The sequence below is a fragment of the Falco rusticolus genome, chromosome 10, assembly GCF_015220075.1.
Source record: "Falco rusticolus isolate bFalRus1 chromosome 10, bFalRus1.pri, whole genome shotgun sequence".
Classification (NCBI taxonomy): domain Eukaryota; kingdom Metazoa; phylum Chordata; class Aves; order Falconiformes; family Falconidae; genus Falco; species Falco rusticolus.
Window position 1 is genome coordinate 21179199 of NC_051196.1, and position 27265 is coordinate 21206463.

Below are 27265 nucleotides of genomic sequence, written 5' to 3' on the forward strand. Positions count from 1 at the left end.
GCCAGCGGTGAGCTGATGTCTGCCGCTGTTGCTGTTAATTGTATGGCTGCTCTCTGAAGTTAGACCTACACATCCCTGTGCATTTAGCACTGGCCTGTCTTGACCTCGTGCTGCCATTACTACACAACCTGACGTTGGATGGAAGCATGTCTGTCTGCTGTCTTTCCTCTTCCAGTCTCTGCTTGTTAGATCCCTTTCTCCATATCTACAACCCTACAGAGAGGTAAAGCATCTTTGCTGGGGTGATGAGAAATATACATGAGCTTAAACATGCAAAATGTGGCCCTTGGGGAGGGGGCTGTTCCTCTCCTGATGTTTTGCTTCCTCTGCTCCCTGCCAAGGGCTTGCTCCTTGTTATGGAAATGGTAGCAGCCAAGTGCAAAATAGCTGTGGAGGCCCTGGAAGCAAGTGAAAACTCTCCATGCAAGTAATGAAGGGTGTAATAAAATCATTTATTGCATTTTGTGCAGACAGGAGTCTAGAAAAATTAATACAGTTAAAGCAGTAAAGCATTAACAGGGAGCATTCAACAGCCAAGGAGCCACTCCTCCATTAATACCTGCACAGAGAACACAGGGTCTGTACTGAGGCGGCCTAGTGCACGATACTGAAACACCGAAATTAAATGCAAGCCTAATACTTTTTTTTTTTTTTTTTTTTTTTTTTTTGGTTTGCAACCTGTTTTATTTACAAGGTTTTAAACTTAATTGCATTGCTCTGCACACAGATTCTCCAAAACACAAAGCATACTAGGTCACTACATGTCTATTGAAATATTGCACTCGAATAAAAGTCACTTGAATGGACGTAGAACACCTAGCTACAGTGATTAAAAGGTTATTGAATGAACTGACTTTGTGGTAACATTCATAACAAATATATTGCACATGTAGCACAGAAAGTGGTGTAACCAGCAAATCTTAGACCTTTTGGTCGTTCTGCTAGTTTTTAGTCCTGCTACACAGAGGAGGGTCTTGACTCTTCTAGTGCAACTCTTAACTCTTGTGCAGTGTCTAGTCCTTCCTCTTGTCCAGCCATGGGCCGACACCGACCTGGGCTGGACACTGCCTGTGGCTCCTGTAAGTGCTGTCCTGGGGCTTGCTGCCTGCACTGCATGGTGGCTGCAGCAGCATGAGCTGCCTGCTGCTGCCGCGTGCGGGGGCCTGCGCCTGCCCCGCTGGGAGGGATGGGGCTGCTCAGTGCTCCCGCAGCAGCAGCAGAGCATACGCCATCGCCGGCCTGGTGCTGTGTGCTGGCCGAATGCGGCTGGGGCTCCCCGCCTGCTGTGGGCTGCTGCTGTCCCGCTGTCCTGGCAGGTTGTGTCTGGTCAGTGCTGCTCCCAGCAGCAGCCTGCCCATGAAACAAACTTGGGGGTCAAGACCTTCCTGTCTGGAACAAAAACCAAAATATGTCTGCGCATGTGCCAAGGAGGAACTTGCATGTCTACCAGAGGAGGACACTTGTCTTCACCAAGGTGGAACAGCAGAAGGGTGCTCCATGGGGAAACTGAACACTCACAGAGGCCAAACGTGCAGGGCTGGGTTTGTAAACTAACATGCAGTGCTGTCTGCTAAAACTGGCCCTCTCCAGCCAACGGCGAGGAAGAACTCGCTGTAGAAACCAGCACCTTTCTTGCCACAGCCAAATTTTGCCTGGCAGGGGCGTTGAGGCAGCCCTGGCTCTGTCTAGAGCTGTGCCCCTGCCCTCGCTGGAGGATGAGGAAGGGGAATGGCTTTCATCAGCAGTAGTGATGGAAAGGGCTCGCGTTCCTGCTCCCTGGGGAGCCTTCAATCACAGGTTGAAGTGGTGCTGAGGGGGAATGGGATCCATTGGTGATGCTGGGGAGGCGATAAAGCAATTCTCTCAGCGGAGATGCATGCCCTGGTCTGCTGTCTCACCACTGCTCTGCAGGCAATGTCATTCCCTGCTACCCTGTACCTGTGGCTGAAGGAAGAGTTATTTGCCCCTGTTGCTGCCCAGGGTGGATGCTGCCTGCAGCCTCAGCACAGGCAGGTGCTGGTGGTGGCTGCTGCTGCTGCTGCACATAACCTGCCTCTGCACTCATGCCCTCGGTGCTGCCCTGCGTCATGCGCTGGGCAGGAGGGCACCAGGCTTGCTGCCGCAGGAAAGCACCCAAAGCTCCAGGTGGAGCGGCACAGCAGGGCAATAGCCAAGCTGTGATTAGAGGGTGACCGCAGGGAGCGAGTGGCATCTTCTTGAAGAGGCAGAGCAGTTGGCAAGTGTTCTAGGCCCAACAAGTATGGTGCTAGCACATGAGTGGGCAAGGTTGCTGTGCATGCCTCCCCCATTGCTGTAGAAGTGCCTCAAATAATTCTGGGAGGCTGGAAACAGCATGTGAGCATGTGTGTGGTGGCGTAGGACCAGCTCCAAGGGGCAGAGCAACTAGACACTGGCAAATCCTGGTTCCCGTGGGGCTGCCCTTCCCAAACCTAAAGGAACTTCTCACTTGCAGGCGCCTGACTGGTCTTCCGACAGCTCCTGAGCTGCTGAGGCAGTGGCAGGACCAGAGGGTGCTGCCCTGGGCACCTGCACCATTCATCAGCCTGGAGCACCTGTGCTGAAACCAGGTCTCAGCTCACCCTGAGGTCACCTCCTGTAAACGCCGAGCTCCCCATGCCCTTGGGACTAGCTTCCACACCAAAGTCTGCGGCACAGACTGACACAGCCATGCAGGTAGCCGAGCTACCCCGGCAGAAGGCCTGGCTGTGGCTGCGGCTGCGGCTGCTGCTGGAGAGAAGGGAGGCACTTTGGGAGTGATGGAAATGTAGGAGCAAGGTATGAGCAGGCACAGATGTGCAGCTGGGGCTTGGTTTTGGTCTGGGAGCGTGTCCAAGTATTAAAGAAGAAAAAAAAACAACAACAAAACAAAACCCACACCCAACATCAAAAAACCCCACTGCTTTTCATCCAAGCAGCCCCAAATAACTTTGGCCCGGACCTGGGGGCGTAGAAGGGCTCTGCAGTGGCAGTGGGGACTGGAGTCTGGTGCAGAAGCAGTTCCTGCTCTCAGGGGGCCGGAGCTGAGGCTGCAGCCACTCTGCTGGCAGGAGCGGGGGGCTGGGTGCTGGGACCAGCCAGGGCTGCCCGTGCCAGGCAGGAGGCAGCTGCTGCCAGGCCACTCCTGGGGATGCCGCGGCAGCACCTGCTCCCTCTGTGCCAACCGGGAGGCTGCGGGTCGCATCGCGCCTGTCTCAGTGTGGGGCAGCACTGGGGAGGGGTCTGGGGGGCTGAGGAGGCGAGTGCTTCAGCGCAGGGGCTTAGCTCTGGCGGGGGGACAAAGCGCTGCCGCTTCAGGCCAGGCTGGCACAAAGCAGCCAGCACTGCTGGGAGAGGGCAACTCTTAGCAGGCTGCACTTCAAGTGGAAGCTCAAATCTGCTATGAAACAAGTTCAGAAAAGTCTGTGACTTCTTTTCCCTGAAAACTCTTAAGAAGCTAAATTGAGAAGAGAGTGAACCTGCAACCTGGCCCTTTCTCAGGGGATGCCGGTGGCCAGGGAAGGCTGCAGCCTTCACCACCGCTCCAGAGCACTTGGTGCGACGGATGGGCGCCCATTTCATGCGGGAGCAGCCTGTCTCAGCTCTCTGTCCCCATGGCCTGGTGCTAGCAGAGCCCTGCATCTCTCAGAATAGATATAGATCTCTATATATAGACTTCATCTGGTTCTATTAACATAAATATGATCACTTTAAAAATACACGTACTGTATTATGTACACTATGTACATGGGGCGGGGGCGGGTGCGGGCAGGCACCCTGGCTGCCCTCGGCACCGCTTCCTGCGTGGTTCCTGGAACCATTCACATTTGTTAAAAGCTCCTCAGTTTCTCTGGCGTGAGAGATGCTGGGCGGGGAACGACAATGTGGGGGTGACCCTGCAGCTGCTGCCAAAGGTAAGACGTGTTTGAACCGTCCTGGTGCACCCTGCTGCCTGCACGTGGGGGCTGCCTGCTGCGGGCCGGCGGGATGGGACAGGCTTTGGCTGCAGCAACTGTGTGGCCGGTGCCTGGGCCACCCTGGCCAGCCAAGTGCTGTGATGCCCAGGGGGCAGTGGGACCCCTACAGCTACCCCTCACTGCGGCGTCTGGCCCTGACAGACCAGGCAAACAGGCTTTGCATATGTTAAAAATTACACACAGATCTGCAGTCTCCTACAGCCCCATGGCAGCGTCTGCAACTGCCTGGGGCTGGGTTAGCAGCAAAGCCCTGGGGAGCAGCAGGGAGAGCAGGGAGCACAGCGGGGCATGGAGCGGGTCCGGATGCACGTGCAGGTGCTTGGACCGGCTGGCCTGGCCAGTGCTGGGGGCCCAAGAGCCTCTGGTGTCCCCCAGTGCAGCGTGGCAGGGGAGCCGGTTGGGGGAGGCTAGGACACCCCTGTGCCCCAGCCAAGAGCAAGTGCTGGTGCCTCGGCCAGGGGGTCAGCAGCACCCATCCAGCTTCAGCAGCCGGAGAGCGGCTCCGGCTCATGCTGCACATGGTGGGCCTCTGCTCGGCTCCAGACACTGCAGCTCCACGCTGTGACCGCTGCATGAGCGCCAGGAGAGCATCAGGGTAAGGAGAGGCTGGAGTCAGTGGGGAGGGGTACAAGGAGCATCTCCCACCCACCTCAGGCCAGAGCTGCATGAGCGCCAGGAGAGCATCAGGGTAAGGAGAGGCTGGAGTCAGTGGGGAGGGGTACAAGGAGCATCTCCCACCCACCTCAGCCCACATGCCATTGTGGGATTGCTGCACTCCAGCACCCAACCCCCTGCAGCTGCCCCCCACCCTCTGCCCCCTCCAAACCATCACTCTGCATCTCCGCACGCTTGGCCCATGGCCTCCGGAGACGGATGACACCAAGGCAGCAGTGAGGTGGGGTTGTCCAGGCCCATACTGGTGAGGGGTGGCCAGGGTGCAGCGCCGTGAGTGGCAGCCCCGGGTGCTGCCGCAGGTGGGGAGAGGAGCGTCCGGCGAGGAAAACGTGCTGGTGGCCTCTCTCTTCTCCCAGCACCTCTGCAGGGAGGCCAGGCGTGAGCTGCAGGTGGCCACAGGGCACAGGCGCATCCAGCCAAGCTCCACGCAGGGGTAGCGGCACGGTGGGGCTGGGTGCCCATCTCGGCACAGCCACCCTCCTGCCCGGCCCTGGGCTGCAAGCAACAGTGCTGGTGCTGGCAGCAGGGCTGGCCCTGCCAGGGACGAGCAGTGGCAGCAGCGCTGGTCTCTGGTGCTCAGTCTGCGGTAAACTGTATATATTTATATATAAACAAGGACAGCAGTGCTGTGATGTTGCAATGAGGAACAGCTGCTCTGGTGCTGGATGCTCCCGGAAGATCTGGTGCTGGAGTTCGAATGGAGAGATCAGGGGTATGGCCAAAGCCAGGTGAAGTTTCTGCGCACTGGCTGCCATCAGGCCTTCCCTCCTCCCCTCCAGGAGCATGGTGCAAAGGGGTGGCGGGGCTCTCAGTGTGCAGACAAACCTCTCTCGCGCGCCGTGTTTCAGGAGTAGATGGTGATGACTTCCCGGCCCCCACCACGCACCAGGAGCACTCTGTCCAGGTGCTCCGTCAGCACCTCTAGGAACTCCATGTCTGCACAGCAGTCAAGGACCAACGCCACACTGGAACACGGAGACAGCCCCACGGCATCCCTGCCCATCCTCATGCCTGAGGAGCTGAGCCAGCGGCACCAACACCCCAACACCAGAGCCAGGAGCTGGTGGGGTCAGTCCTGGGATGAGGCGCCAGGGGAGTCCACCCGCACTGGTGCCACGTGACGGGGACCACGGCTGAACCCACCCCAACAGACAGCAGAGCCCTGTGGATCCCTGCCCATGCCCCCATGATGTGCCATCATGCTCATGTGTGTGGATGCAATGCCGTCTGGCCCCATCACCCATCCTGTACACGTCAGCTCTGCCGGACAGGCAGGCTGGTGCCAACAACGGCTGTCAGACCCAGCCAGGGACAGGAGGCATAGAAGGGCCTGGGCTCAGGCACTAGACCTGTGCCCCTTGGCACTTGCTCACAAGAGCCACCAGCTTTGGGGGAGTCCTGGCCCCTAGCCCTGAGGCAGCAGCACCGTGGGAAGGATACAGTTCTCATCCCCTTTCCGGTTGCGGGGAGGGCCTGGCATGTTCAGCAGGACCAGCTTGGCGTCCTGGGACTTCTTCACAATCACCTCATTGAGCTTCACGGCTGTGTGCATCCTCCGCACATTGGACTGGTTCCTGGGGGAGATGGCACATGTAGGCACAGGGACGGGAATAGCCAGCTTCTGGCCCCACAACGGTCCCAAGGGGCACAGGGTGGGCTGGCCCTCTGCCCCAGAGGGGTCCGGGGCTGGACTGCAGCATGACCTCGGGGTGCAAGAAGCTTTGTCTGGCACGGCTGCTGGAGAGTCTGAGCACGCACCAGCAGCCGTGAGCTGCAGGGCTCTGTACGGTGCCTGCGCACAGCGGCACACCACAGCTGCGCGGGGCCAAGCCGTGCAGGAGCGAGCAGCAGCAGACGGCACGAGTGTCACTACAGGTGCCCGAGGCCAGGCTCGCAGGAAGCTGCTGGCAGCGTAACAGGGCAGATGGGGAGCACGTGGTGTGGGCACCGTGCGACACACCGAGTCTGTGCAGGGGCTGGCAGCCGCAGCCCCCGCATGCTGCTCGGGTGAGCTGTCTAGCACGGTGCTGGCAGCAGCTGCTGTAGCACAGCCAGCTACCCTTATGCACAGGAGCAACCCCGATGGCTCCAGGCGCCTTGCCCCACGGGTGGCAGCCCAGCTCCCCCCACCCTGGGACTCAGCACCCAGCCAAACCCAGACTTACAGGTTCTCCCACTCCCTGCCAGGAGCACGATGGGGCCGGTCGGGAAGAGAAAGAGAGAGAGAGAGAAGAGATGAGCACTGGGTGTGCACCCCGAGTCCCTGCAGCGCATGCTGCCCAGGAACCCCATCCCTCACAGGCGCAGCTCTGTGTGGGGATCCCACCCCATCTCCCACCCAGCCCCGCCACGGGGGCGAGGTCAGGGCACCCAGGCTGCCGGACTCCCTCCTCAGAGCAAGGATGGAGCTGGTGCTGCCAGGGCTCAGGGCTCTGCCTGCACCCGCCTGGCCGCGGCAGGCAGGAATAGCTGGGGATGAGGGGCACGGGTGGGATGGAGTGGCAGCACATGGGGCCGTACGGCTTCATGTTGAAGAAGTCCTTGATGCCCTCAGGGCTGACAGGGCTCTTGCTCTTGTTCTTCTCAGCAACAGACTTCTCTTTGGTCCAGGTGAGATGCACCTTCTCGGGGGCTGTCTCCACCTCATCACCAGGGGACTGGGAGCTGCTGGAGAATGTGGTGGCATTTTTGTCGTGGATGAGCTGGACCTGCAGAGAGGAGAGTGGGACAGTGGGCAGAGGCCAGGACCGGCCATCTGCCTGGGCTCCATCCTGGTGCAGCCCCTCACCTCCTCCTCTGGCTTCTCCTCGCCGTCGCCCACCTGCTCCTCAGGGACACTCAGGCGCAGGCGTGTGTTGGCTGGGTTCTTGCGCCGGATGGAGCCGCGGGACTCATCCGTGATGCTCTGGATCTGTGCAGGACAGGGTCAGACAAGGGAGCGGGGCAGAAAAGGGCTTGTCCGCACAGACCCCAGCCTGCAGCCCCGGCTCTCCAGCAGGATGAGTGCACAGAGCTGTGGGGCAGCTTAGTCAGCAGCACAGCCACCCATGGGGGCTGGACCCCAGGCTGTCCTGCGGCCTCACCTCCCGCTCCCGCTCATTCTTGGTGAGGTGCATTTGCTTGAGGATCTGGGAGCGCTGCTCCATCACTAGTGTCTTCTCGTAGGTGTAGGCGGAGATGTCACTCTCATGCTGTGGGGGGAACAGGAGAAACCATGGGGCAGGGTGAGCTGCACCCAATTCTCCCAGCCTGGCCCTGCATGTCTCTGTGGACCTATGTGTTCCCATGGTGCTGCATGTCCCCATGGTGCTGCATCCTACTGTGGTGCTGCATGCCCCCGTGGTGCTGCGAGCCCCTGTGGCACTGCGTGTCCCCCCTCTGTGGTGCTGCATCCCCCCACGGCAGGGTCTGCCTGGCTCTCCCATGCACAGCATCCCAGAACTCACCATCTCCACCACCTCCACCTCAGCGGTGATGCGCAGGTGGTACAGGAATGTGGTCAGGTCTTTCTTCATCTGGATGCTGTTGTCGTCCATCTGTGCCACCGTGAAGATACGCATCTTGCACTTGCGCCAGACCTGTGAGACAGGGGGGTATGGGCACGGCTCAGTGGGAACAGCCTTGGCCCCCTGCCCCACACTGCGAGGCCCAAGATACCTTGTGGTGCCGTAGAAGGAAGGGCAGCAGCATAAGCATCCCCCCATCATGGACAATCCACCAGACATCGATGTGGCCCTCCGAGAACCGCTCCTGGTTGCCCGGGAACATAGCAACATTCTTGGCCACCAGCAAAGCCAGGTGCCCAGCTGTGGTCTCTCGCACCAGCTCTGGGAAGGAAAGGGTCAGGTCAGCCGGAGCAGCTTGCAGCCCCCCAGCCTGAGTCCGGCAGCACCCGTCCCTGCGGTGCCTACCAATGAAGTTCCTCCAGGTCTGGTGGTCCTCCTTCTGGCGCCAGCTGCGGGGCCAGCCCACCAGCACTGTGTTGTGCTGCAGCCCCCCCAGCCCACTGGACTGGATGAGATGGGACATGCCATCCCGCAGGTTGGAGGAGATCACCACCTGGCAAAAGCCCTTCACCTTCTCTGCTTCCATCAGGCGGCGGATGGACTAGAGGCAGGAGAGAGAGGTCAGAGACCACAGTGCCCAGTAACGGGCGCCTGCCGCGGGCACAGCAGCCACCAGCCCCAGCAGCGGCACCCTGGCCAGGTGGGGTGCAGGGTACAGGTGGCAGAGCGCAGGGTGCAGGGGTGCGGGTGCAGGCTGCAGAGCACGGGGTGCAGGGTGGAGGTGCAGGTCGCAGAGTGCGGGGTGCAGGCTGTGGGGTGCAGGACCCCGCAGGGTGTGCAGGTCTCCGTGCCCCACGGCAGACTGGCAGCTCTGGGCTGGGAGGGGTGAGGCACGGTGGTGAGCGGAGCTGGCGCACAGCTCTGCGCCATGCCGAGCGGCGGGTCTCCCCGTGCCAGAGCTCTGACGGGTGGCAGAGCAGCAATTAGAGTTATTTACTCAGAGAAATTATAACATGTCTGCATGGGAGAGAAACTGTTTGCTTCCGAGGGCTTAATCTCATTAATGTGCCACCCGGCTGGTGCAGAGGTGTAGGGGGGTGGGGAGGGCTCTCACTCCAGCTGGGAAAGGCTCCGGTCTCCCACCCCACCTGCCGCCAGGGCCAAAGGGTCTGCAGGGAGGGTCGGGGCTGTGGCAGCTGCAGGGGCTACAGGGCAGTGAGGAGCTGCTCAGCCAGCAGCACAGCAGCCCCTGGCTGGGTGCTGTGCCACGCTGTGCTGTGCTGGACCATGCCAAGCCCTGCAGCAGCTGGCTACAACTGGGACCAGTGCTTGGCTGGTGCTGATGTCTCCAGCACCTGGGGAGTGGGCCTGGGGTCCAGAGGTCCCCATGGTGCTCTGAACACTGGCAAAGTGAGGAGTGTCTGGGCTCTGCCCAGTGCCACCCCAGTGCTCTCCCAGCCAGCTGGGGCCACCAGCCCTGGCCATGGGGCAGAAACATCCCTGGGCTCCTGGGGACAGCTGTGGGCACCCAAGCTGGCAAAGCCCGATCCAGTGCGGGCAGCAGTCCCGGTGCAGGAAGCTCTCACCTCCTCTGCCCTCTGTGCCTGCGGGTGGTTGTCCAGGAAGGTCCCCTCCAGCACGGAGGCCACGATGGTGAGGCCCTTGCCGGCCTTCAGCTGTGATGTGAAGGACAGGAGCTGCGGGTGCACCACGTTCTGCTCCTGATCCCCACGGACCAGGACCAGCAGCTGTGGCCTGGAAGGATAGTCCTGTGGTCAGCACCCATGCCCCAAGGCACTCACACAGGCCCCCCAGCCCCTGGCCCCTGGCTCGGCCTCACCTCCAGTTCTTGGTGTGCGGGGGACCTTCCTCCAGCCGCAGCAGGGCATAGCGGGCCGCGCTCAGGGACAGCCCCCGGATCCCGTCACCCCACTCCTTCTCCGCCCTGTGGGAATCAGCAGCACGTAAGGGATGGCCATGGCTCCGGCCACAGGGCACTGCACCGGCACCCTGCAGTGTCCCAGGACGAGCAGCCCAGGGGAGCTGAGCCGTTCACGCCGAGGGGCCAACGTACAGGTGTCAGTGCTGGCCAGGGTCTGCGGCACCACAGTTGCCCTTACCCACGGTACTCAATGTATTTGTAGATAAGGCCAGCGATCAGCATGGCGACCAGGGCATAGTACCAGGAGCAGATGAACATCAATGCCAGGCAGAGGCTCATGCCCAGGAAGGACAGGGTCCTGTGGAGAGCACCGCGCCGTCAGCGCCCCAGCCCACGCAGTGGTGGCCCGGGGTGGGTGGCAGGACACCGGTCCGTTCCTGTCCCATCCCATCCCAGCTCACCAGTGGTAGTAGCGGAAGCGAGGCCGCCAGTTGGGTGTCCGCAGCAGCGTCTGCACTGCACACGCCAGGTTGACAAACATGTAGCACATGAGGAAAAACCTGCAGGAGAGAGTGTGAGGCTGAGCCAGGCATGCTGGGCCAGACAGGGGCTGCAGCCGGGCCTCGCCACACCTCCCAGCCCTGCAGTGGCCTGTGCTGGAGCGGGACCCACCGAGGGACAAGGACGCCAGGGCCGCAGAGCAACCAGAGCCCAATTCCAGCCGAGAAGGGGCTCTGGGCTCCCTGTGGGGCTCCCCTCTTCCCAGGCAGGGGCCGGGGCAGCAGGAGCATCCTGCTCCCCGAGGAGCAGAGACCCACAAGTGCCACCCGCCTGGCCAGGATGAGGGGCATGGGCCCGTCTGCTGCTTGCAAAGGTGTGGATGGACAGAGCATGCTGCCTACATGGAGAGGATGGGAGCCACCTCGTCCAGGGAGGCAATCAGGATCCCGATCTCGCAGATGCAGGCTGTGAGCAGCAGGGCCCACGTTGGCTCCCCATTGGCTTTGCCGTGGCCGAAGACCTGGGAACAAGGATGGGGGAGAGGGGCGCGTTAGGGCTTTGCAATGCCAGTGCAAGGTGGCCCTGGGCAACGGTCCTCGGCACAGCGTGATGGGGCAGACCCTCCCAAGCACCCAGCCCTGGCTGGGAGCAGGCAGCGGGTGCACCGGGGGCATGTGAGCACTGCCGCGAGCAGGTGCACATCCCGGCTGGGTCCGGGCCGGGGGAGCAGTCCGAGGGCTGGCGGGACTGTCTCCTGTCGCAGGTACAGCCCGGCTCCCAGCAGACCCCACAGCACTCCCTGCACCCAGAGCAGGGACCCCCACCCAGGGACAAGCCACAGCTCAGCCTGGCTACAGCCGGCATGGAGTTGGGCACCCCGTGCCCAGCACAGGCATGCTGCCAGTGCAAAGCAGCTCCTCCTGTGACTGCAGGGACACGGGGGCGGGGGGGTGGGGGGGTGGGGGGGTGAGGGAGGGGGCCGGAGGCGCATGTCTGGACGCATTAGAGGGTGTGGGCGGTGCGAGCAAGCAGAGCTCAGGCTGGCAGGGTGAAGGAGGGAGGATAAAATTAGCCCGCTCTTCCCTGGGGGGAGCTGTCGGGTTGGATTTGGAGAGATGAGGTTGCGAGAACACATCTTCAGAGAGCAGATAAAATATGAAGCGGCACAGCAGCGGGGGGAGGGGATCCTGACCTTTCCTGGCACTCTCCTCCCACTGACACCACAGCCGAACCCACCGCGGTCCCCGCTGCCGCGCCAGTGCTGGCGGGAGAAGGCCGGGGCAGCCGGGCTGCTCGGGCAGGGGGCGGTGCGGGGGCGAGGCGGCGTGGCGGTGCCCACCAGTCTCCCATGCTGGTGGGAGCCATGGCCACGGTGGGTGCACGGGGCCAGCGGTGCGGGGCTCGGGGACACCTACCCTGAGGAAGGGCACTATCCCATCCCTGGAGATGGCTTGCAGGAGACGAGGGGCTCCGGTGAGGCTCTGCAGCCCAGCCCCACACGTGGAGAAGAAGGAGCCGATGACAATGACCCACGGGGACGGCCACGCCAGGGTGCCAACTACCAGATTCCCGTTGACGGCTTCACCAAACCTGTGGGGCAGCAGCAGCACCTGCAGCTCCGTCCCATGGCTGACCCCCAAGAGCACCAGTGCTGCGGCAGCACAACCCCGCTCCCCAGGGCAGGTTGGCCACTGAGGGACACTGCCATGGCAGGGACAGGACAGGACAGGACCAGGGAAGGGCCCTGCCCTGGCTGCTGATGGCTCCCACCAGCTGCGGAGGGCGAGCAAAGGGCAGGGTCTCAGGTTAGCTGGGGGTCTGTCCCCATCCCCCACCTGTGACTGCGGGCAGGGATGAGGGAGAGGTGTGGGACAGGGGCTCCTCGTCCCCTGTGCCAGGAGGAGGCCGATTCAGGCTGCGTGCAGTTGGATCCCGTTTATGTTGGTGCTGGCGACCCAGAAGTGTCACCTGCCGCGTGCAGTGAGCTGGGCTGCCCCAGATACGAAGGCAGCACAGGCAGCCCTGCCTGTTGACAAACAAGCGCACTGCCTGCAGCTCTGGAGCAGGAGGAAGGGCTGCGGATGTGCAGCAAAACATGGAGGGGGATTCAGAGCACACACAAGCCCTCAGTGCCCGTTACAAACTCAGGCCCCTCCAGAAGCCCCCCACCCTGGTGTTCTCACCCCAGGAGACTCTCCAGTGCCACCCTGTCTGCCCAGTGTGTCCCAGCTACAGCCCCCCGCACACACCCCCCACCTCCCGCAGGGGCTGCCTACTGCCCCAGCCTGTTCCTGGGGGGCTGCTGGGCTCCCCCCATGCCTGCCCCACATGGTGCCAAGACACTCACTTGTCACGCAGGACAACCCCCTCGATGCATGCCCCAAAGAGGACAACAGAGCTGATATCTGCCAGGCAGTTAAGGAGAGCCAGGAGGATGCAGTGTCCCGTTTGCTTGCCTGCCCCCCACCAGCAGGGCACCGTGACCCCCATCCCAGCCTGGTGGGGCACTTGAGCGGGTTTGGCCCACACAGTGAACCTACCTGCCCTCAGCCCCACACAGCCCAGGCTCAGGCGAGCCCTGAAGGATACAAACTGCAGAGGTGGTGGCGATGGCCAGGATGGTGCCTGTGGGGATGGACTTCTGGGCGTCCCGCAGGTCTCCGGAGCGGTTGGAGCCAGCCATGATGCCTGGGGAAAGGGGATGGCGCCACGGTGGGCAGAGCTGCAGCCCTCACCCGTCCCAGCGGGCAGGACGGCTCATGCCAGGCACCGCACAAGTCCCGGGCATGGCAGGGCACCAGCTCAGTGGTGTGCCAGGACAGGGAGCAGGCACAAAGCTGGCAGCAGAGCTGGTGCTGCCATGGTTCTGGGCTCCCAGCCCACTCCCCCCAGTACTTCTTCCCCAGCCGCAGTCTGATGCCACTCAAGGATTAGGCTCAAAACACTCTTAAGTGACTTGTCTCATTAGCACTTAATTAGCTAAAGCAGGGATAGTGACTGCAGCAGGGACAGGGACAGGGTCCAGGCCAGCGCTGCTCTAGGAAGGCAGGAGGCCAGGCTGGGACAGAGCTGGTGCCAGCAGGTACAGCACAGCCCAAGGGACAACCCGCGCTCCTGCTGTGGCAGCAGCAAGTGTGGCTGTCCCACTGCGTCTGGTAGGGCAGGACCTCACCACCAGGATGGGGCCACCTGTAGCTCAGCCACCACTGAGGGGACACGCACCACGCAAAAACCAGGACCTGCCGGTAAGTGGGCACTGGGCAGGAGGGTGGCAAGGGACCGTGTGCCCAGCAGCACCACAGGGCCTGTCTGGCTGCTGGGACCCCCGCAGTGCCAGACCCCACCGGTGATCCCACCACCTCTGGCACCAGCAGAGCTGCAGGCAGGACCAGGCAGCTGCACCCCACGGCACGTCCACAGCAGGACTGGGGCTGGGGGGGCTCCTCCACCCCCAGGGAGCTATAAATACCAGAGCTGCAGGACGTCAATGCAGCACCGAGCAGCACCGTCAGATCTGGAGCGTGGGTGGCTGCGTGGGAGGTGCAGGCTGCGATCCCCCCCACCCCCCGCTGCCACACCCAGCACCGGGGCAGTGCACATGGGGGAACACTGCAGCACCTGGCAGCACGTGTGCCAGCCGGTGCCCTGCGGCACGCGAGCGCGGCGCTGGCGGCTCCCACCTGTGACCGAGGGGAAGTAGATGCCGACGAGCAGGGTGAAGTAGGAGGTCATGTCACTGAAGACGTAGGGCTGGTCCATGTCCACCGGAGTGTCGGGGGGGCTCACGGAGGGCAGCCCCCGCTTCTCCACGATCACGCCCTTGGTCAGGTATGAGCTCCAGAGGTTCTCTGCAAGGAGACAGGAGGGCAGGCAGCGCAGCCGGCGTGAGGAGGTGCCGGAGAGCTGCCCACACCCAGCACGGCACCCTCGCACACCACAGCCCAAAGGGACAGAGCATGGGGGCATCCAGCACTGCCTCCTCCCAGCTCCGGCCTGACTGAGCTGCCAGGGCTGCTGGCATCCAGCTGGTGAGGGATGGGGCACCCCAGCCCATCACAGACGGGCAGAAACACCCGGCCTGGGGCACAGGCCCAGCAGCGCAGGTCGGCAACCACAGCAGGTCCGTCTTGGCACTGGCATCACTCCTGCAAGACACTGGAGCAGCTGATGTGGGATTGCAGCAGCAAATAATTAAGAGGGTAACGTAATTAATGCTGATCAACACAGGTTTAAGGAAAGTGGATCGTGTCAGAGTAACTTGATAATGTTTTTGATGGGATTACGAGCACAGGGCTGATGTAACAGGCTTAGTGTCCCTCCACGTGCTGCCTTGGCCGCAGACTGCGGTGAGAAAGTGGAGCAGCAGAGAGCAGCCAGTGCCTGGGCACGGCAGGGAGAAGCCAACAGCCCTTGGCACAGCATTGCAAATGGGCTGCTGAGTGGGTCCAAAGGGGCCCCACAGGGACCAGCCCTCAGCACCTGGTGCTGAGCACCCCTCCCCAGCCTCATGACTTACCCGGACCACTCTCATGTGATAGATGGGGCTGGCAGCCCCCACTGACACGGCCCTGCCCAGCTTATTCTCCCAGAAAGGCACATTTCTCCCCACAGGGAGACCCAGCATCTGGGGCACAGCAAGCCCTGACCACCTCTGCTGGGGGCCATGCAACGACACCCCATCTCGAGATGTTGCCAGCCTGGTCACCCTTGCCACCAGCCACCCCAGAGCAGGTCCTGGCTCTGCTCCACACGTCTCAGCTGTAGGAACGTTTGCTGTCTGCTGTTGTGACAAGGACTAGCTGGGGTGGGCAGAGAGTCTATGTCCCCTTGCTGGCAGGACAGTTACCAGCAGGACCAGGCTGTATCAAGCAGCCAGGGACGCGATATCTGCTCCATGAGACCTCAGCATGGGATGTCATCATAAGCCTCCCAAACACCCAGCAAACACGCTCCACCACATTGTCACAGCACAGCACAGCAGCCACAGCCCCAAGTGCCACATGCTTAGCAAAGCCCGAGCTCCCAAACTTGGGTCCACACAGTCATCGCAGCAGGGACAGGCTGGGGTGGCCTCGCAGGCACCCTGGCGCAGTCTCAGCCTTGGCACCCAGTGGCGACGCAGCTGGGGCTGCCCCACGGCAAGCGCTAGCTGTGCCCAGGCAGCCCAGTCCCTGGCCTGCTCCGTGGGACCCACCACAGACAGAGCCACCGCACGCTCATTGCGTGCACTGGGCACGTTAGCACAGCCAGTACATCCACCACCCTGACACCCACCCTGGCGCGCCGAAGCGCCCAGCCCGGCTGCTGCACCGGGAAAGGTCTGGTCCTGCTTGCAGCTCCGCGGGCAGGGAAACCCAATGGGGTGCTGCACTGCGCAGCCCCGACACCCACCCTGGCACAGGGGTGCCCAAAGCAGGTCCTGCCGGCACGGCCCTGCGGAGCCCTCTGACACACACCCTCTGACCATGGCACTGAGCATCATCCTCTGCCACCCACTGTGTGAGCACCTGGCAAATGTACCAGAAGCTCTGGAAAAACAGGTCAAAAGTGGCTCCTCCCAGCAAATTCATGAGTTGTTCTGCGGCCCTGGCCACTCTCCCAGCACAGCTGCGGCCACAGCAGCAAACTGCTCCCGAGGGGCAATCACTCCTCATGAAACCTCAGATCAATACCAGCCTTTCCAAAGGCCAAGAGGAAGCAGGAGAATTTATTCCTCCCCAACCTTTGGGCATCCTTCAGAGCCATCCTGCTGTGGTCTTGCTGGCACAGACCACGTACCAGTGGCCATAGCACCCAGCTTGGTCACATGGTGCAAGAGTCCATCCTGCTGCCCAGCACAACGTGAGCATGGCTCGCTGCGGCCGAGGGGCAGAGCAGCCCACGGAAGAGACCACCTGTGCACCCCCTCACCTGGAGCCAGCACTGCTCACCTGCCCGGCATGCCCAAGGGGCCAGCTGCGCACCTGACAGCCCTCCACAGCACCAGCCCCTCCACCAGCCCTGCCCAGCAGGCATGTCCACTGCCCCACCATGGCTCCCTGGGGCTTGTCTTGTGCCTCCGTCCCTGCACCCACATCCCTACACCTCTGTTCCTGTTTCTCCATCCCCGTGTCTCCCATCTCCGTGCCTCCCTTCCCCTGCCTCTGTCCCCTCTCCTCCATCCCCATGCCTCCATTCCCATGCCTCTGTTCCTGTGCTGTGCCCACCTTGGATGAGGCCGCTGGCAGCACCAGGGATGCCCTCGATCTCAGTCACGTTGTTCATGGTGAAGTACTCATCACAGGTGGCGTTGAGGAAGCGGGAGGTGCAGAAGAGCTCCCAGAGCTTGGAGCCCACTGTCTCGTTCCCCTCCACCACCATCTTGGTGCAGAGGTCAAAGCCATGGCGCGAGAGGGTCCTGTTGCCCAGGAGGCAGATCCTGGCAGGGGGGCAGTCAGTCAGTCATGCACCTGCACACCCCAGCCCCGCCGCAGCCCAGTGGGATGCCATACTCACGGGAAGCTTGGTGGGTCAAAGGCTGACTTGATGACACCAGCATAGATGGCAAGGATGGAGAGGATGACACAGCCCAGGAAGACCAGGGCAAATTTGTTGACGTACTTGACCCCCACAAACACCACAGTGGCCATGCAGGTCAGCACGCAGGTGCCATACACACGCATGTTGTTGAGCATTGCAGCTGCCTCCCCACTGGCATCTTCTGCCTTGAAGATGGCCATGGCTGGGAAGATGTAGGCCTGGGAGAGAGTCATGGTGTCACTGCCTAGCTAATGGCCCAGTGGAGGGGACCCTGGGGAAGGGTCCCTCGGCCCCACTGCAAAGCCACAGCCTCCTGATGGGCCATGAGAAGTGGGCATCACAGGCAGGCGAGAGCATATTGCCCTGCCAGGACCTGAGTCCTCGGCACCACACAGGGGGAAGGACCAGGCACCTACCAGCAGGATTTCGATGGTGCCCAAGATGTACATGGCGCCGGCAAAGGTGGTGCCCAGGTAGAAGCAGAGCCCCACAGCACCACCAAACTCCGGTCCCAGGGAGCGTGAGATCATGTAGTAGGAGCCACCCGCTGCCAGAGAGAGCAAAGGTGGATCCCAGCCAGACCCCCACCGCACCCCCGGTCCTGCCAGGCATCCCGGAGGGCAGGATGGGGCCAGGGCAGCCCTGGTCCCTGCTCCAGCACAGAGCAGGACACAGTCCCCAGGGCCCCAGAGCAGCGGGAGCAACTGTGCTGGCAGAGACGTTCCCCAGGAGCCCAGCAGCCAGGTGTGACAGCCATGGGGACACGTGTCCCCTCAGGCGCTGGATCCCCAGGGACACAGGCCATGCCCTGCTCTGTCCTCCCAGAGGAGCCCTTGGAGCCAGGCTGCTGGGATCGATGGTCCCACCGTGGCAGCAGGACGATAAATAGCTTTAATTACAGCCCGTGCTGGGGCTGTCAGTGCTGCGCTCAGCCTGGCAGGCCAGCTGGGCCGGCACAGCTCACCCACTCCCGGCTCCCTGGGGCTCTGTGGGGCTGGATAAGCTCTGGGGCAGGCAGCCCAGGGGCACCCACCGGCCAGACCCCGCTGGTGCCTCCCCGGGGGCAGAGCCTGCCCACGGCAGCATCCTGGCACCTGGTGTGGCTCAGGGAGGCCGGGGGAGAGGCTGCCCCCCTGCCCAGCCGGCGGCACCCAGCACACCCAGCTCCCCATCCTCCTGCCGGCATGGCTCCCAGCTCCCCGGCAGCCTCACCAGTCTGGCAGAGGGAGGAGCCGTGGCTGGCGGCTCTCACCACCATCTGCACCTCACGGCTCTGGGGACGGGTGGTGGCTCAGGCTCTGTGCTCCCCCAGGCCGTGGGGAACCCACACGGGCTGGTGGCGGAAGGCTGGGGAGAGGCTGGCAGCCATGTCCACCTTCCCGTGTGCGGCACAGGGCAGCCCCAGCGCTCACCAGTGCAGCTCAGGATGGCCTGGAGGGATGCTCTCTGGGAAAAGCCCTTTGCCAAGCTCTGCTCGCCCCTCCTGGGGCACAAGACAGATGCCCAACCCAGCAGGGAGCCAACTCCCCTCACCCCAGCACACACATGGACACAGGCTCAGCTCTACCTGGCACCACACCGTTGGTGGCAATTGCACTCATGGAAATGGCCGTCAGCATTGTCTGCAGGAAGGAACAAAGAGTGTCAGCGCCCAGCAGAGCTCCCTCTTCACTGGGGCAGAGGGACAGGAGAGTGGGAAGGGAGAGCTGGGGCCACAGCAGGACATGGGGGTCCCTGGGGCCATGCCGAGATGTGCCCCAGGGCTGGGCTGTCTGTGGGGAGAGGCAGATGGACGGATGGATGGATGGGCAGGCAGCACTAATGGCCAGCAGTGCAGTGGGGGGCTGAGCCCCTTGGAGGGACTAGCAGTGCCATGAGGGGCAGGGCATCCCCAGGCTGCCTGTGTTCACTGCTCCCAGCCTCTGCCCTGGGGTCACTGTCTTGGTGACCCGTCTCGATGCGGCATGGTGCGCATGGTCAGAGCAGGGGGGACCCCCGCCACATTCCCCCCACATGGCAGCTACAATCTGGGGCACCATTTGAGCAGTGTTCTGTTGCCGACTCCTTTGGGAAGCTGAAGGCTTCTCCTTGCTGTAAGCAGGGGAGGGGTAGGGGCAGCGGCAAGGGCAGGGGCAGGGGCAGGGTGGGCTAGCAGGTAGTGCACCTCTCCACAGCCTGGCCAGCTCAGCTGGTTACACCCAGACCCTGGGTGAGGCCAGCAGGGACCTGGTCAGCTCCATCACTCACGCAGGAGCAGCAGAGGAAGACCATGCAGAAAGACTCCATGATGCCGGCGATGCCCACCACCCAGGTGAGGCGCAGGAAGAGAATGACCCCAAATATGTTCTGGAGGCAGGGCAGGTAGACGCCCATGAAGGTGCCCATCCGTGGGGCCTGCCAAGGGAGGGGGCAACCATCAGGGCTCACGGGCCTGGCTGGCGGAGGAGCGAAGGGGTCCCGCTCCTCCTGCAACACAGCCAGGGACCCTGGGTGGGACCACCCCCCAGCAGGGCTAAGGGACCCAGCTGTCCCTGGGGCAGCCCGTGGCCTGGCACTGTACAGCCAGGAGAAGAGGCTGCATCCCTCCTGCGTTCCTCACCTGCACTGGCTTCTTCTTGCCCCCATCATTGTTCTCAGCCTCCTCATGCTCCCGGCTGCCCTGTGGCAGGTTGGTGTAGTTGGCCAGCCCGCTCAGCAGGGATGAGACCATTGGGCTGGTGTCCATCTCCTCCTGCACAGAGCAGAGCCCCAAGCTGTGAGGACAGTCCCTCTGGAACCCAGCCAGCCCCAGGACCCGGGGCCTTTCCCAGATGCCACCCCACTGCCCGTCCCACTGGGTGCAGCTGGGGGACCCTGGCCTGGAGCTCCGGCATGTCCCAGTGCCCAGGGCATGGGTCAGGGTGCTGTGGGACAGCTGCCCAGCTTGGCCTCCTTCCCAGGGACCCCCTGCCCCTCCGCCTGCACTTCCTACCTCAAAGAGGGCCATGTTCTTGCCATCATACTCCTTGCCCTTCTCCAGGTCTGTGCTGTTGATGAAGGGGCTGCTCTCCTTGGGATTGCCATCACCTGCAGACACCACAGGGTCAGCCAGGCAGCCCCCGCCCCAGCCTGTGCTGGGAAAGCATCCACCCCCCTGGGCTGCCACTGTGAGGGGCCGCAGCCACATCCCAGCTCCCATGGCTGCCAGGGCTGTGGGCACCATGCTCACACCTGATCCCAGGACAGGCGATGGCAGCCCATGCATCCCAGCTGCCAGCATCACCTCCCACGCCATGCACGGGCAGGGGCCACTCATCCCCAGGAGCCGTGCACTGCCCTGCCCATCCGGGCCAGCTCGCAGACCCGCTGGAGTGCATCCACGCAGTGAGGTGAGCGGTGTGGATCCAGGGGGAACACTCCCAGCGGGATGGCTGGCAGCAATAATTCATGGCATGGGGTGCCCACGGGTGAGCACGCTGGGTCTGCCCACAGCATTGCGTCTGCAGGGGCAGGATCTGGCCGGCTGCATAGCGTGCCACTGTGGAGGGGGACAGTCACGGCATGGTGCCTGGGAGTGGGGCGAGCAGCCAGATGTCTGCTTCTGCTCACCACCATGCACCACAGGACTGGGGGGCACGGCCTCGCCAGCTGTGCTGCAAAGTGGGGAGGCATCCGGCAGTGCCAGGACAGAGGGCAGGTGCTGCTGCTCTGCCTGAGGCAGTGGAGCTGCCCACAGCAGCACAGAACCTGCAGAGCTGCTGGGACAGGGCCACGGCTGCTCACTGCATTAATGACCTCGTGCAGAAGAAACCCAGAGTCGGCTTAATAGCAAGCAAAACAGCCGAGCTGCAGAGCAGCAGAAATAAATCAGGCTGGAAATGGAGCAGCAGCGAGGACGGTGCTGCTGGAGCAGCACAGCCCTGAGTGGAGGCCCAGAGGGGAGGGGAGCAGGGGCCACGCGGGGCCAGGGAGCCAAAGGACATGGTGCTGCGCACAGCAGCTCAGCGGATGATGGCCCCCATGGCACAGGGAAACCCTGGCAGCCAGGCCTGATCCCTGGTCCTGGGTGGGAGCAGAGGGGCGCCCTGCCACATACCCATCCCCACCATGGCTGCACAGCCAGGGCAATCGAGCACCACTGGGCAGGCTGCCTGCATGGGCAGGGTTACAGACCCAGGCCCAGGGCTGTCCCCTCCACCAGCCTTGAGCACGGAGCCTGGGAGCAGCCAGGGGCACAGAGATGGCACGGGAGCCACCCACAAGCCGGGCCGGTACAGCCACCCATGCACCGCGGCAGCCTCAGGACAGACCCCGCGATCATGTAGAGCAACCAGGTCTTTTGAAGACCGCCAGCCCTGCCAGTTGACTCATATTTGGGATCCTGGGAGCCGGCGTGCAGTGGTGATTCACCATCTGCAGTTTCACCAGCAGACACGGCACTCCTGGCTGACTGGGAGGTGAAGCCCCGAGCACCACAGGTGGCACTGACCCGTGAACTGGCCCCCCACCTGCTGTTGGTCCCTGGGCTCCTCTGGCACGGGGCAGCAGTATCCCTGACAGCACAGCCGAACTGTGGGGCAGAGCCCACAGACTTCTCCTGTGCAGGAATGCCCATGGCGGCAGCACTGGGACATGGGTACAGCCAGCCTCGCCCCGGAGCCCCCTTGGACGCGCACCTGGTGCCGTGTGCCACACCACCGGCATGCCTCCTGTCCGCTGCCCCCCACCAAAGGGTGCACACAGGGTTCTCAGCATGGACCCAATGTGCTCCTTGCTCCAGATTTGGCCTAAAGTGCTGCACCCAGTGCTCATTAGGTAATTGGCATGGGCTGGCACCCACCTGCTCAGCATGGCACCCACCCACCCACGCTGGCTCCAGGGACCACACAGATGTGGCATCTACCATGCCAATGGGGACACCCTCCAGACCAACAGCAGGGGCCATCCCCGGCAGAGGGACACAAGGGTGAAGGAGCAGGGGTGCCTGGAGCCCACCTCCCCCCTGGGACTGAGTGGCGCCAGATGGCCCCTCAGGGGCACGGGATCAGGGGCAGCCGGGCAGGGGGAACATACTCGCAGCCCAGCGAGGCCCAGGGACTCCGCCGCGAGAGCAGAGCCCACGGGGGCCTCGCCTCGCCGCCTGGTACACGGCCGACGACATCACCGTGCTGGTTTCCATGGCAACGGCGAGCCACAGCCGCCTCAGCTCCCGCTCTTATGTAACGACGCAGGTGGCCGGACGCTGGCCCCGCATGGCACCCGCACCCCGGCCTATGGCACCCGCCCGGACACCACAGCCGGACCCCCAGGCCCAGCCTGCCCCGACCCCACAGCACTGGCACTGCCTGGCTCCGCACAATGACACCAGCAGCACCCTGAGGTGCCCACGCCGCGACCCACCAGCACCATGACAGCACCAAAACTCACAGTCCCTCCAACCCTCAGCCCATGACACCAACCCTCTCCAGCACCACGGGGGCTATGGCCCCATGCTGGCACCACTCGGGCTGCCAGAGCCAGGCTGGGGCACAGAAGCCCATCACCTGGTGGTGGTGCCATGAGGACCAGCACCCGAAGAGGCCCCAGGCTGGCGGGAGGTGGGGACATAGGGACACGCATGCAGCACAGCTCCGGCGTCCCCGGGGCACAGCTCAGGGGGACCCTGCCTGCCCCTGGCCCTGCAGGCTGGAAGGAGTTAATGACAGGGGCACAGGGGCACAGGTGACAACACGCTCCCTGCTCCTGCTGGAGACCATTTTGCCGCAGAGGGGCTGGTGCTGCCTCTCCCCAGCAGCTGCCACAGGATTTGTGGTCTGTGCAGGCAGAGGCAGGCAGGAGCACCACAGCCCGTCCTAGCCAGGGCCCACCCTGTCCCCCACCTGCCACCACCATGGACAGTCCCTGCTGCTGGCATCAAGGGGGTGACACCTCCCAGCATGGGGACATGTGGGACAGTGCCAGGTCCCTCCAACGCCTGCTGGGCCTGCCTGTGCCCCGCTTCCCCAGCGCAGCCCAAGGACCAGTGGCACCAGGGCAGGAGTGCAGGATGGGGCTGGGCAGTGCTGAGGCTGAGCAGCCCCAGCATGGGAGAGGCAGTGTGAGCAGAGCCGAGCCATGCCAGGCTTCGATCCTGCCGCTCAGCCGCCCCCCTCCCCAGGGATCACTCAACTTGAATCGGCCTTTTAATTTGCTGCGGCAGCTGGAAGGGCTCGCGGCGGGATTGCTGGCAGGAACCCACAGCCCTACTGTGGGCACCGTGCAGTCCTGCTCACAGCAGGGGTTACTGCCGACCCCACCTTCCCAGGGCATCCCAAAGCCGACCCCACTGTGCACCCGGGCAGCCCAGGGCCCCCGGAGCTGAAGCACCATCCCTGCACCCCCGGGAGCTTGCCCATCCCACAGGGCAGCACTCAGGCTGCACCACCAGCCACAGTTTGATCTCCTAATGGCTTTTTACTCAGCCCTAAATTGGGTTGGGAAGTGTCATGTCCCTCATTCCAAATCCTCCCTACTCACTTTAGGTGGCACAGGGCATGGAGCACTGGTTGGGGGAGCCCAAACAGCCAACCCCTACAGGCTAATAACCAGAACGGCTGCCGAGGCTGCTGCCTGCTCCTGCCGGGCCACGACCACGGCCACGGCCAGCCTGTCCCCTCCACAGCACCCTATGAGGGCTGGCTGCCTCGTGCTGCCATGCACGGTGAGCCCTGGCCAGGGACATCAGGTGCTGGGGCTGCAGCACCAGCCAGGAGGTGCAGCAGGTGAATGGGGATGTTGCAGGTGCAGCCCCAGCCCCCCCACTCCCCCTGCACCTCTGTTTGTGTTCCTGTAGTGCCCCGTGGCCTGCCGGGGGCTGTCACTGGGGTGCTGACAGCTCAGGGATCCTCTGTGAGGGCCTGGGCACTCACCCCTCCTACACCGCCCCCCTGCACCAGTGCCACCAGCCCCAGGGGCGGCAGCACTGCGGCAGCTGCTCATGGCACCCACAGGCGCCCCGAGGCTCACCTGGAGGTGCACAGGGCACCTTGTCTTTTGCCAGTGTTTAACGGCACCAGCTGGCAAGCAACCTCCTCCCACTCCCCGGGGCTCTGCCCACAGCCAGCAGCAAGGGGCACCCCAGGGTGACCCCAGCAGCCCGGTGAGCACATGGCACTGGCTCATGTCCCCAGCTGCTGCTGCTTTGCAGGAGCTGGTGGCTCGGGAGGCCATGATGCTGTTCTGTCAAGTCCGGCCATCAAGGGGACTTGGCTGCACATCCACTACCCTGGGCTGCTGGCCTGGGTGTGCCTAAGATACATAGTGATGGCCAAGGGGCCCTTATGGTGGCTGGCATCTCTGCTCCCACCCAGGCTTCCTTCTCCCCTGAGCAAGGGTATCTGCTAGCTGCCCCTGGCAGGGTAACCCTCAGAGAGGCCACAGAGCTGCCATGGCCCCCGTTGAGGCAGAGACCACCAGTGGCTGGAGCAGCGCTGGCTTGTGCTGGCAGCATGCACAGCAGTGACGGCTCCCGGCTACAGCGCGGTGCTGGGGTGGGGGGTGGGACATTACCCCCACTCTGGGGCTGTGCTTTGCCCCTCCAGCCAGCAAGCACACCGAGTGGACTTTTGGGCTGGATTCTTTCACTGCCTGACCCAAATTGGACCAACTGCTACTTCAAACCTATCCTCTTCCTTCCTAAACCCAGGATTATCCTCCCTTTGATCAGCCGGCCCTGCAGGCGCAGGATTTCCAGCACAGGCGCTTTGGCTGGCTGCGTTTAAACAGCTTCCCAGATTCTCCGACAGCCCAAGCCCTGCCTTGGAAATGGCCGTGGATGCAGGCTCCAGCAAAGCTACCAGCCCTAAGTCTCCCCTCCTTGGGCAACCTGGGGCCTCCAGGATGAAGTGCCGGCACGGCAGCCTGCAGCAGGGCTGTGCATGACATTTCCACACCCCAAACAGAGCAGTAAAAGCTGCCAGCCTGGACACTGAAGGCAGCAGCCCTGCCTGCTCCCCCACTCTCAATTACCTCCCCAGAGGGTCTGCCACCGGCCCAGTCCTCACTGGGCTGCCGGGGCTGGAGCCCTTCCAGCCCTTGTCATGAGGCTCTTGCAGGCTGTCCAGCACAGGGATCTGAGCGGGGATGCTGCTGAGCCTTTCCAACAGAAATGGCCTAAGTGGAACCCAGGGCTTCAGCAGCACCACTGGCTCAGCAAGTCACCGGCTGGCCAGTGCTGGAGCAGCCCAGATGCATGGGGGGTGGGGGGTGGTACTGGCACGCAAAAGCTCTGCCACCCCCTTGGGTCGTCCACAGTTCCCACAGAGACCCCATGCAGGGAGTTGTGTGACCCTTGACACCAGGGGCAATCCCAGCCCCCCGCAGCAGCCCGCCGCAGCATGGGTGCAGGGGCCTCTGCTGTGTCCCTCTCTGCTGACACTCCCTTGCTCTCCCAAGCCCCTCAGAGCCCTCGCCACTTGCAGCCCCATGCCTGCCAGCCCACAGGGCACCATCTCGTCAGGCCCAGCTCCAGGGACAGTCTGCCCAGTCCATCTGTAGTGGCACCATGTCCAATACTCCTGCCAGTCTCCAGCAAGGCAGAAATGCCTGCCGCCACAGCACTGGCACTGCTGTGATAGAAACGCAGTGAGTAGGATAGATCCTAGTGTTGCAGAGGGCAAGGGGAGGACGAGAGCCCAAGGAAGGGCACGGCTGGGGGACAGCACGCCTCCCCCCCAGCCCAGCAAGGTGCCCCCAGAAGACTCTTGCCAGACCTGACCTTGAGCGGAGCCGTGAATAAACAAGCAAATAAACAGGCTCAGGTCGGCAGAGCAGGGCAAACACCAAAAGCCTCGTCACGGCTGTGCCCAAAGCCTCGCTGCAGGCAGCCAGAGACTTCTGCAGCAACTGCCAGAGCTGTCTGTCTTCTCCTGGCTGGGGCTTTCAGCAGACCCCACAAGGGGACCTGGCGGGGTGCTGGGGGCAGTCAGAGAGGCACTGCAGATCCCCTCGGGGACATTACTGCATTTCCCATTACACCTATCCCTGTGCCTGATGGAAACACCTGCAGGACAGGGTGCTGCACCGGCCCCACTGCCTGGGCGCCTGGGGATGGACACGGCCCCGCAGGGGCCCGAGGACCCTCTATGGCAGCTTGGCTTTGGTGGGTGCGCAGGGAGAGCTCAGGCCAAAGCACCAACAGTCACACGGCTGCTGCCAGGGCCTGGGGGCCCCACTGCCCGCGGGGCTGCAGCCCCGGCCCCGCGCCCGCAGCTCGCAGCGGCCCTGCCCGCCTGCACTGCGCCGGGGCTGCAGCATGCCCGGTGTGGCACAGGTTGGCAGGGAATGGCCCAGCTTGGACCGGACTGGCCGGGCACGGCACGAGCGGGACTGAGCGGACCGGCTCGGCTCGGCACGGCGCTGCAGAGCCCCGCGGCCCCGGGCGGAGCCCAGCCCCGGCGCAGGGCCCGGGCGGCCGCTTCAGCACCGCGGACAGTGGCGACGGCAGCGGCCCCGGGGGACGGCAGATGCGGGGGGGCGGCAGCGGGAGGAATGGGGAGGGCGGCTGCCGGGGATGGGGGGGCGGCAGCGGGGATGGGAGAGGCGGTAGGGAGGGATGGGGGGGAGGCAGCCGGAGATGGGGGGCGGCAGGAGGGAGGAAGAGGGGGGCGGCAGCGGCGATGTGGGAGGCGGTAGGGCGGGATCGGGTGGGCGGCTGCCGGAGAGGGGAGAGGGCAGGGAGGGATTGGGAGGAGGTAGCCGGGGTGGGGGGGGCGGCAGCCGGGCGCGGGGACCCCTGCCGGGGTCCCAAGCGGGCGGGAGCGGGCCGGTGCAGCGGCCGCCGGGGGCTGTCCGGGAGATGGCAGCGCCCGGCGGGATCGCCCGGAGCGCAGCCCGCAGCCCCCACCCGGGAGAAGGCTCCCCGGCCAGCGCCGGGCACAGCTCAGCCCCGCCGCGGCCGCTGCTCCAGCCGCGCCGCCGTTTGCCGGGGCTGCCGCAGCGGCGGGAGCGGGGCCGGTGCTGCGCGGAGGCACCGGCAGCGGGAGCAGCCCCGCACCGCCCGCCGCAGCCCTGCGGGGCCGCGGACCAAGAGCCGCGTCGCGGCCGGTGCCGCTGCCGCTGCCGGCCGCCTGCCCCGCGGCGGAGTCCGGCGGCCGCGGCACTCCCAGCTTCGCCGGCCCCCGCCCCCCCTCGCCCGGCTCCGCGCCGCCGGCCTCTGCCACCCGCTCGGCGCCGAGCCCCAGCCCCCAGCC

General features: G+C 63.7%; 1 protein-coding gene across 2 annotated transcripts in view; it reads right to left on the reverse strand.

The window, feature by feature from the left end:
• Positions 1–431: 431 nt before the first annotated feature.
• The window catches only part of SLC12A5 (solute carrier family 12 member 5), a 34032-nt gene continuing 7198 nt past the window's right edge, over positions 432–27265 (reverse strand). Inside the window, exons 2-27 of one of the 2 annotated variants that reach the window (XM_037402089.1) lie at positions 20029–20123; positions 19657–19788; positions 19305–19451; positions 18625–18679; positions 17474–17604; positions 17034–17275; positions 16745–16956; positions 14219–14386; positions 13128–13226; positions 12886–12943; positions 11954–12128; positions 10940–11058; positions 10499–10597; positions 10276–10395; positions 9996–10100; positions 9742–9910; positions 8561–8756; positions 8307–8476; positions 8096–8227; positions 7733–7840; positions 7438–7560; positions 7170–7357; positions 6815–6829; positions 6090–6223; positions 5475–5585; positions 432–5335 (exon numbers count right to left, since the gene is read on the reverse strand). In XM_037402089.1, coding sequence (XP_037257986.1) covers positions 5494–5585; positions 6090–6223; positions 6815–6829; positions 7170–7357; positions 7438–7560; positions 7733–7840; positions 8096–8227; positions 8307–8476; positions 8561–8756; positions 9742–9910; positions 9996–10100; positions 10276–10395; positions 10499–10597; positions 10940–11058; positions 11954–12128; positions 12886–12943; positions 13128–13226; positions 14219–14386; positions 16745–16956; positions 17034–17275; positions 17474–17604; positions 18625–18679; positions 19305–19451; positions 19657–19788; positions 20029–20123 — 3284 coding nt within the window. In that variant the 3' untranslated portion in view covers positions 432–5335; positions 5475–5493. Of the gene's footprint in view, positions 5586–6089; positions 6224–6814; positions 6830–7169; positions 7358–7437; positions 7561–7732; positions 7841–8095; positions 8228–8306; positions 8477–8560; positions 8757–9741; positions 9911–9995; positions 10101–10275; positions 10396–10498; positions 10598–10939; positions 11059–11953; positions 12129–12885; positions 12944–13127; positions 13227–14218; positions 14387–16744; positions 16957–17033; positions 17276–17473; positions 17605–18624; positions 18680–19304; positions 19452–19656; positions 19789–20028; positions 20124–27265 lie in introns of both variants that reach the window. The other variant, XM_037402091.1, reaches the window with a different exon arrangement.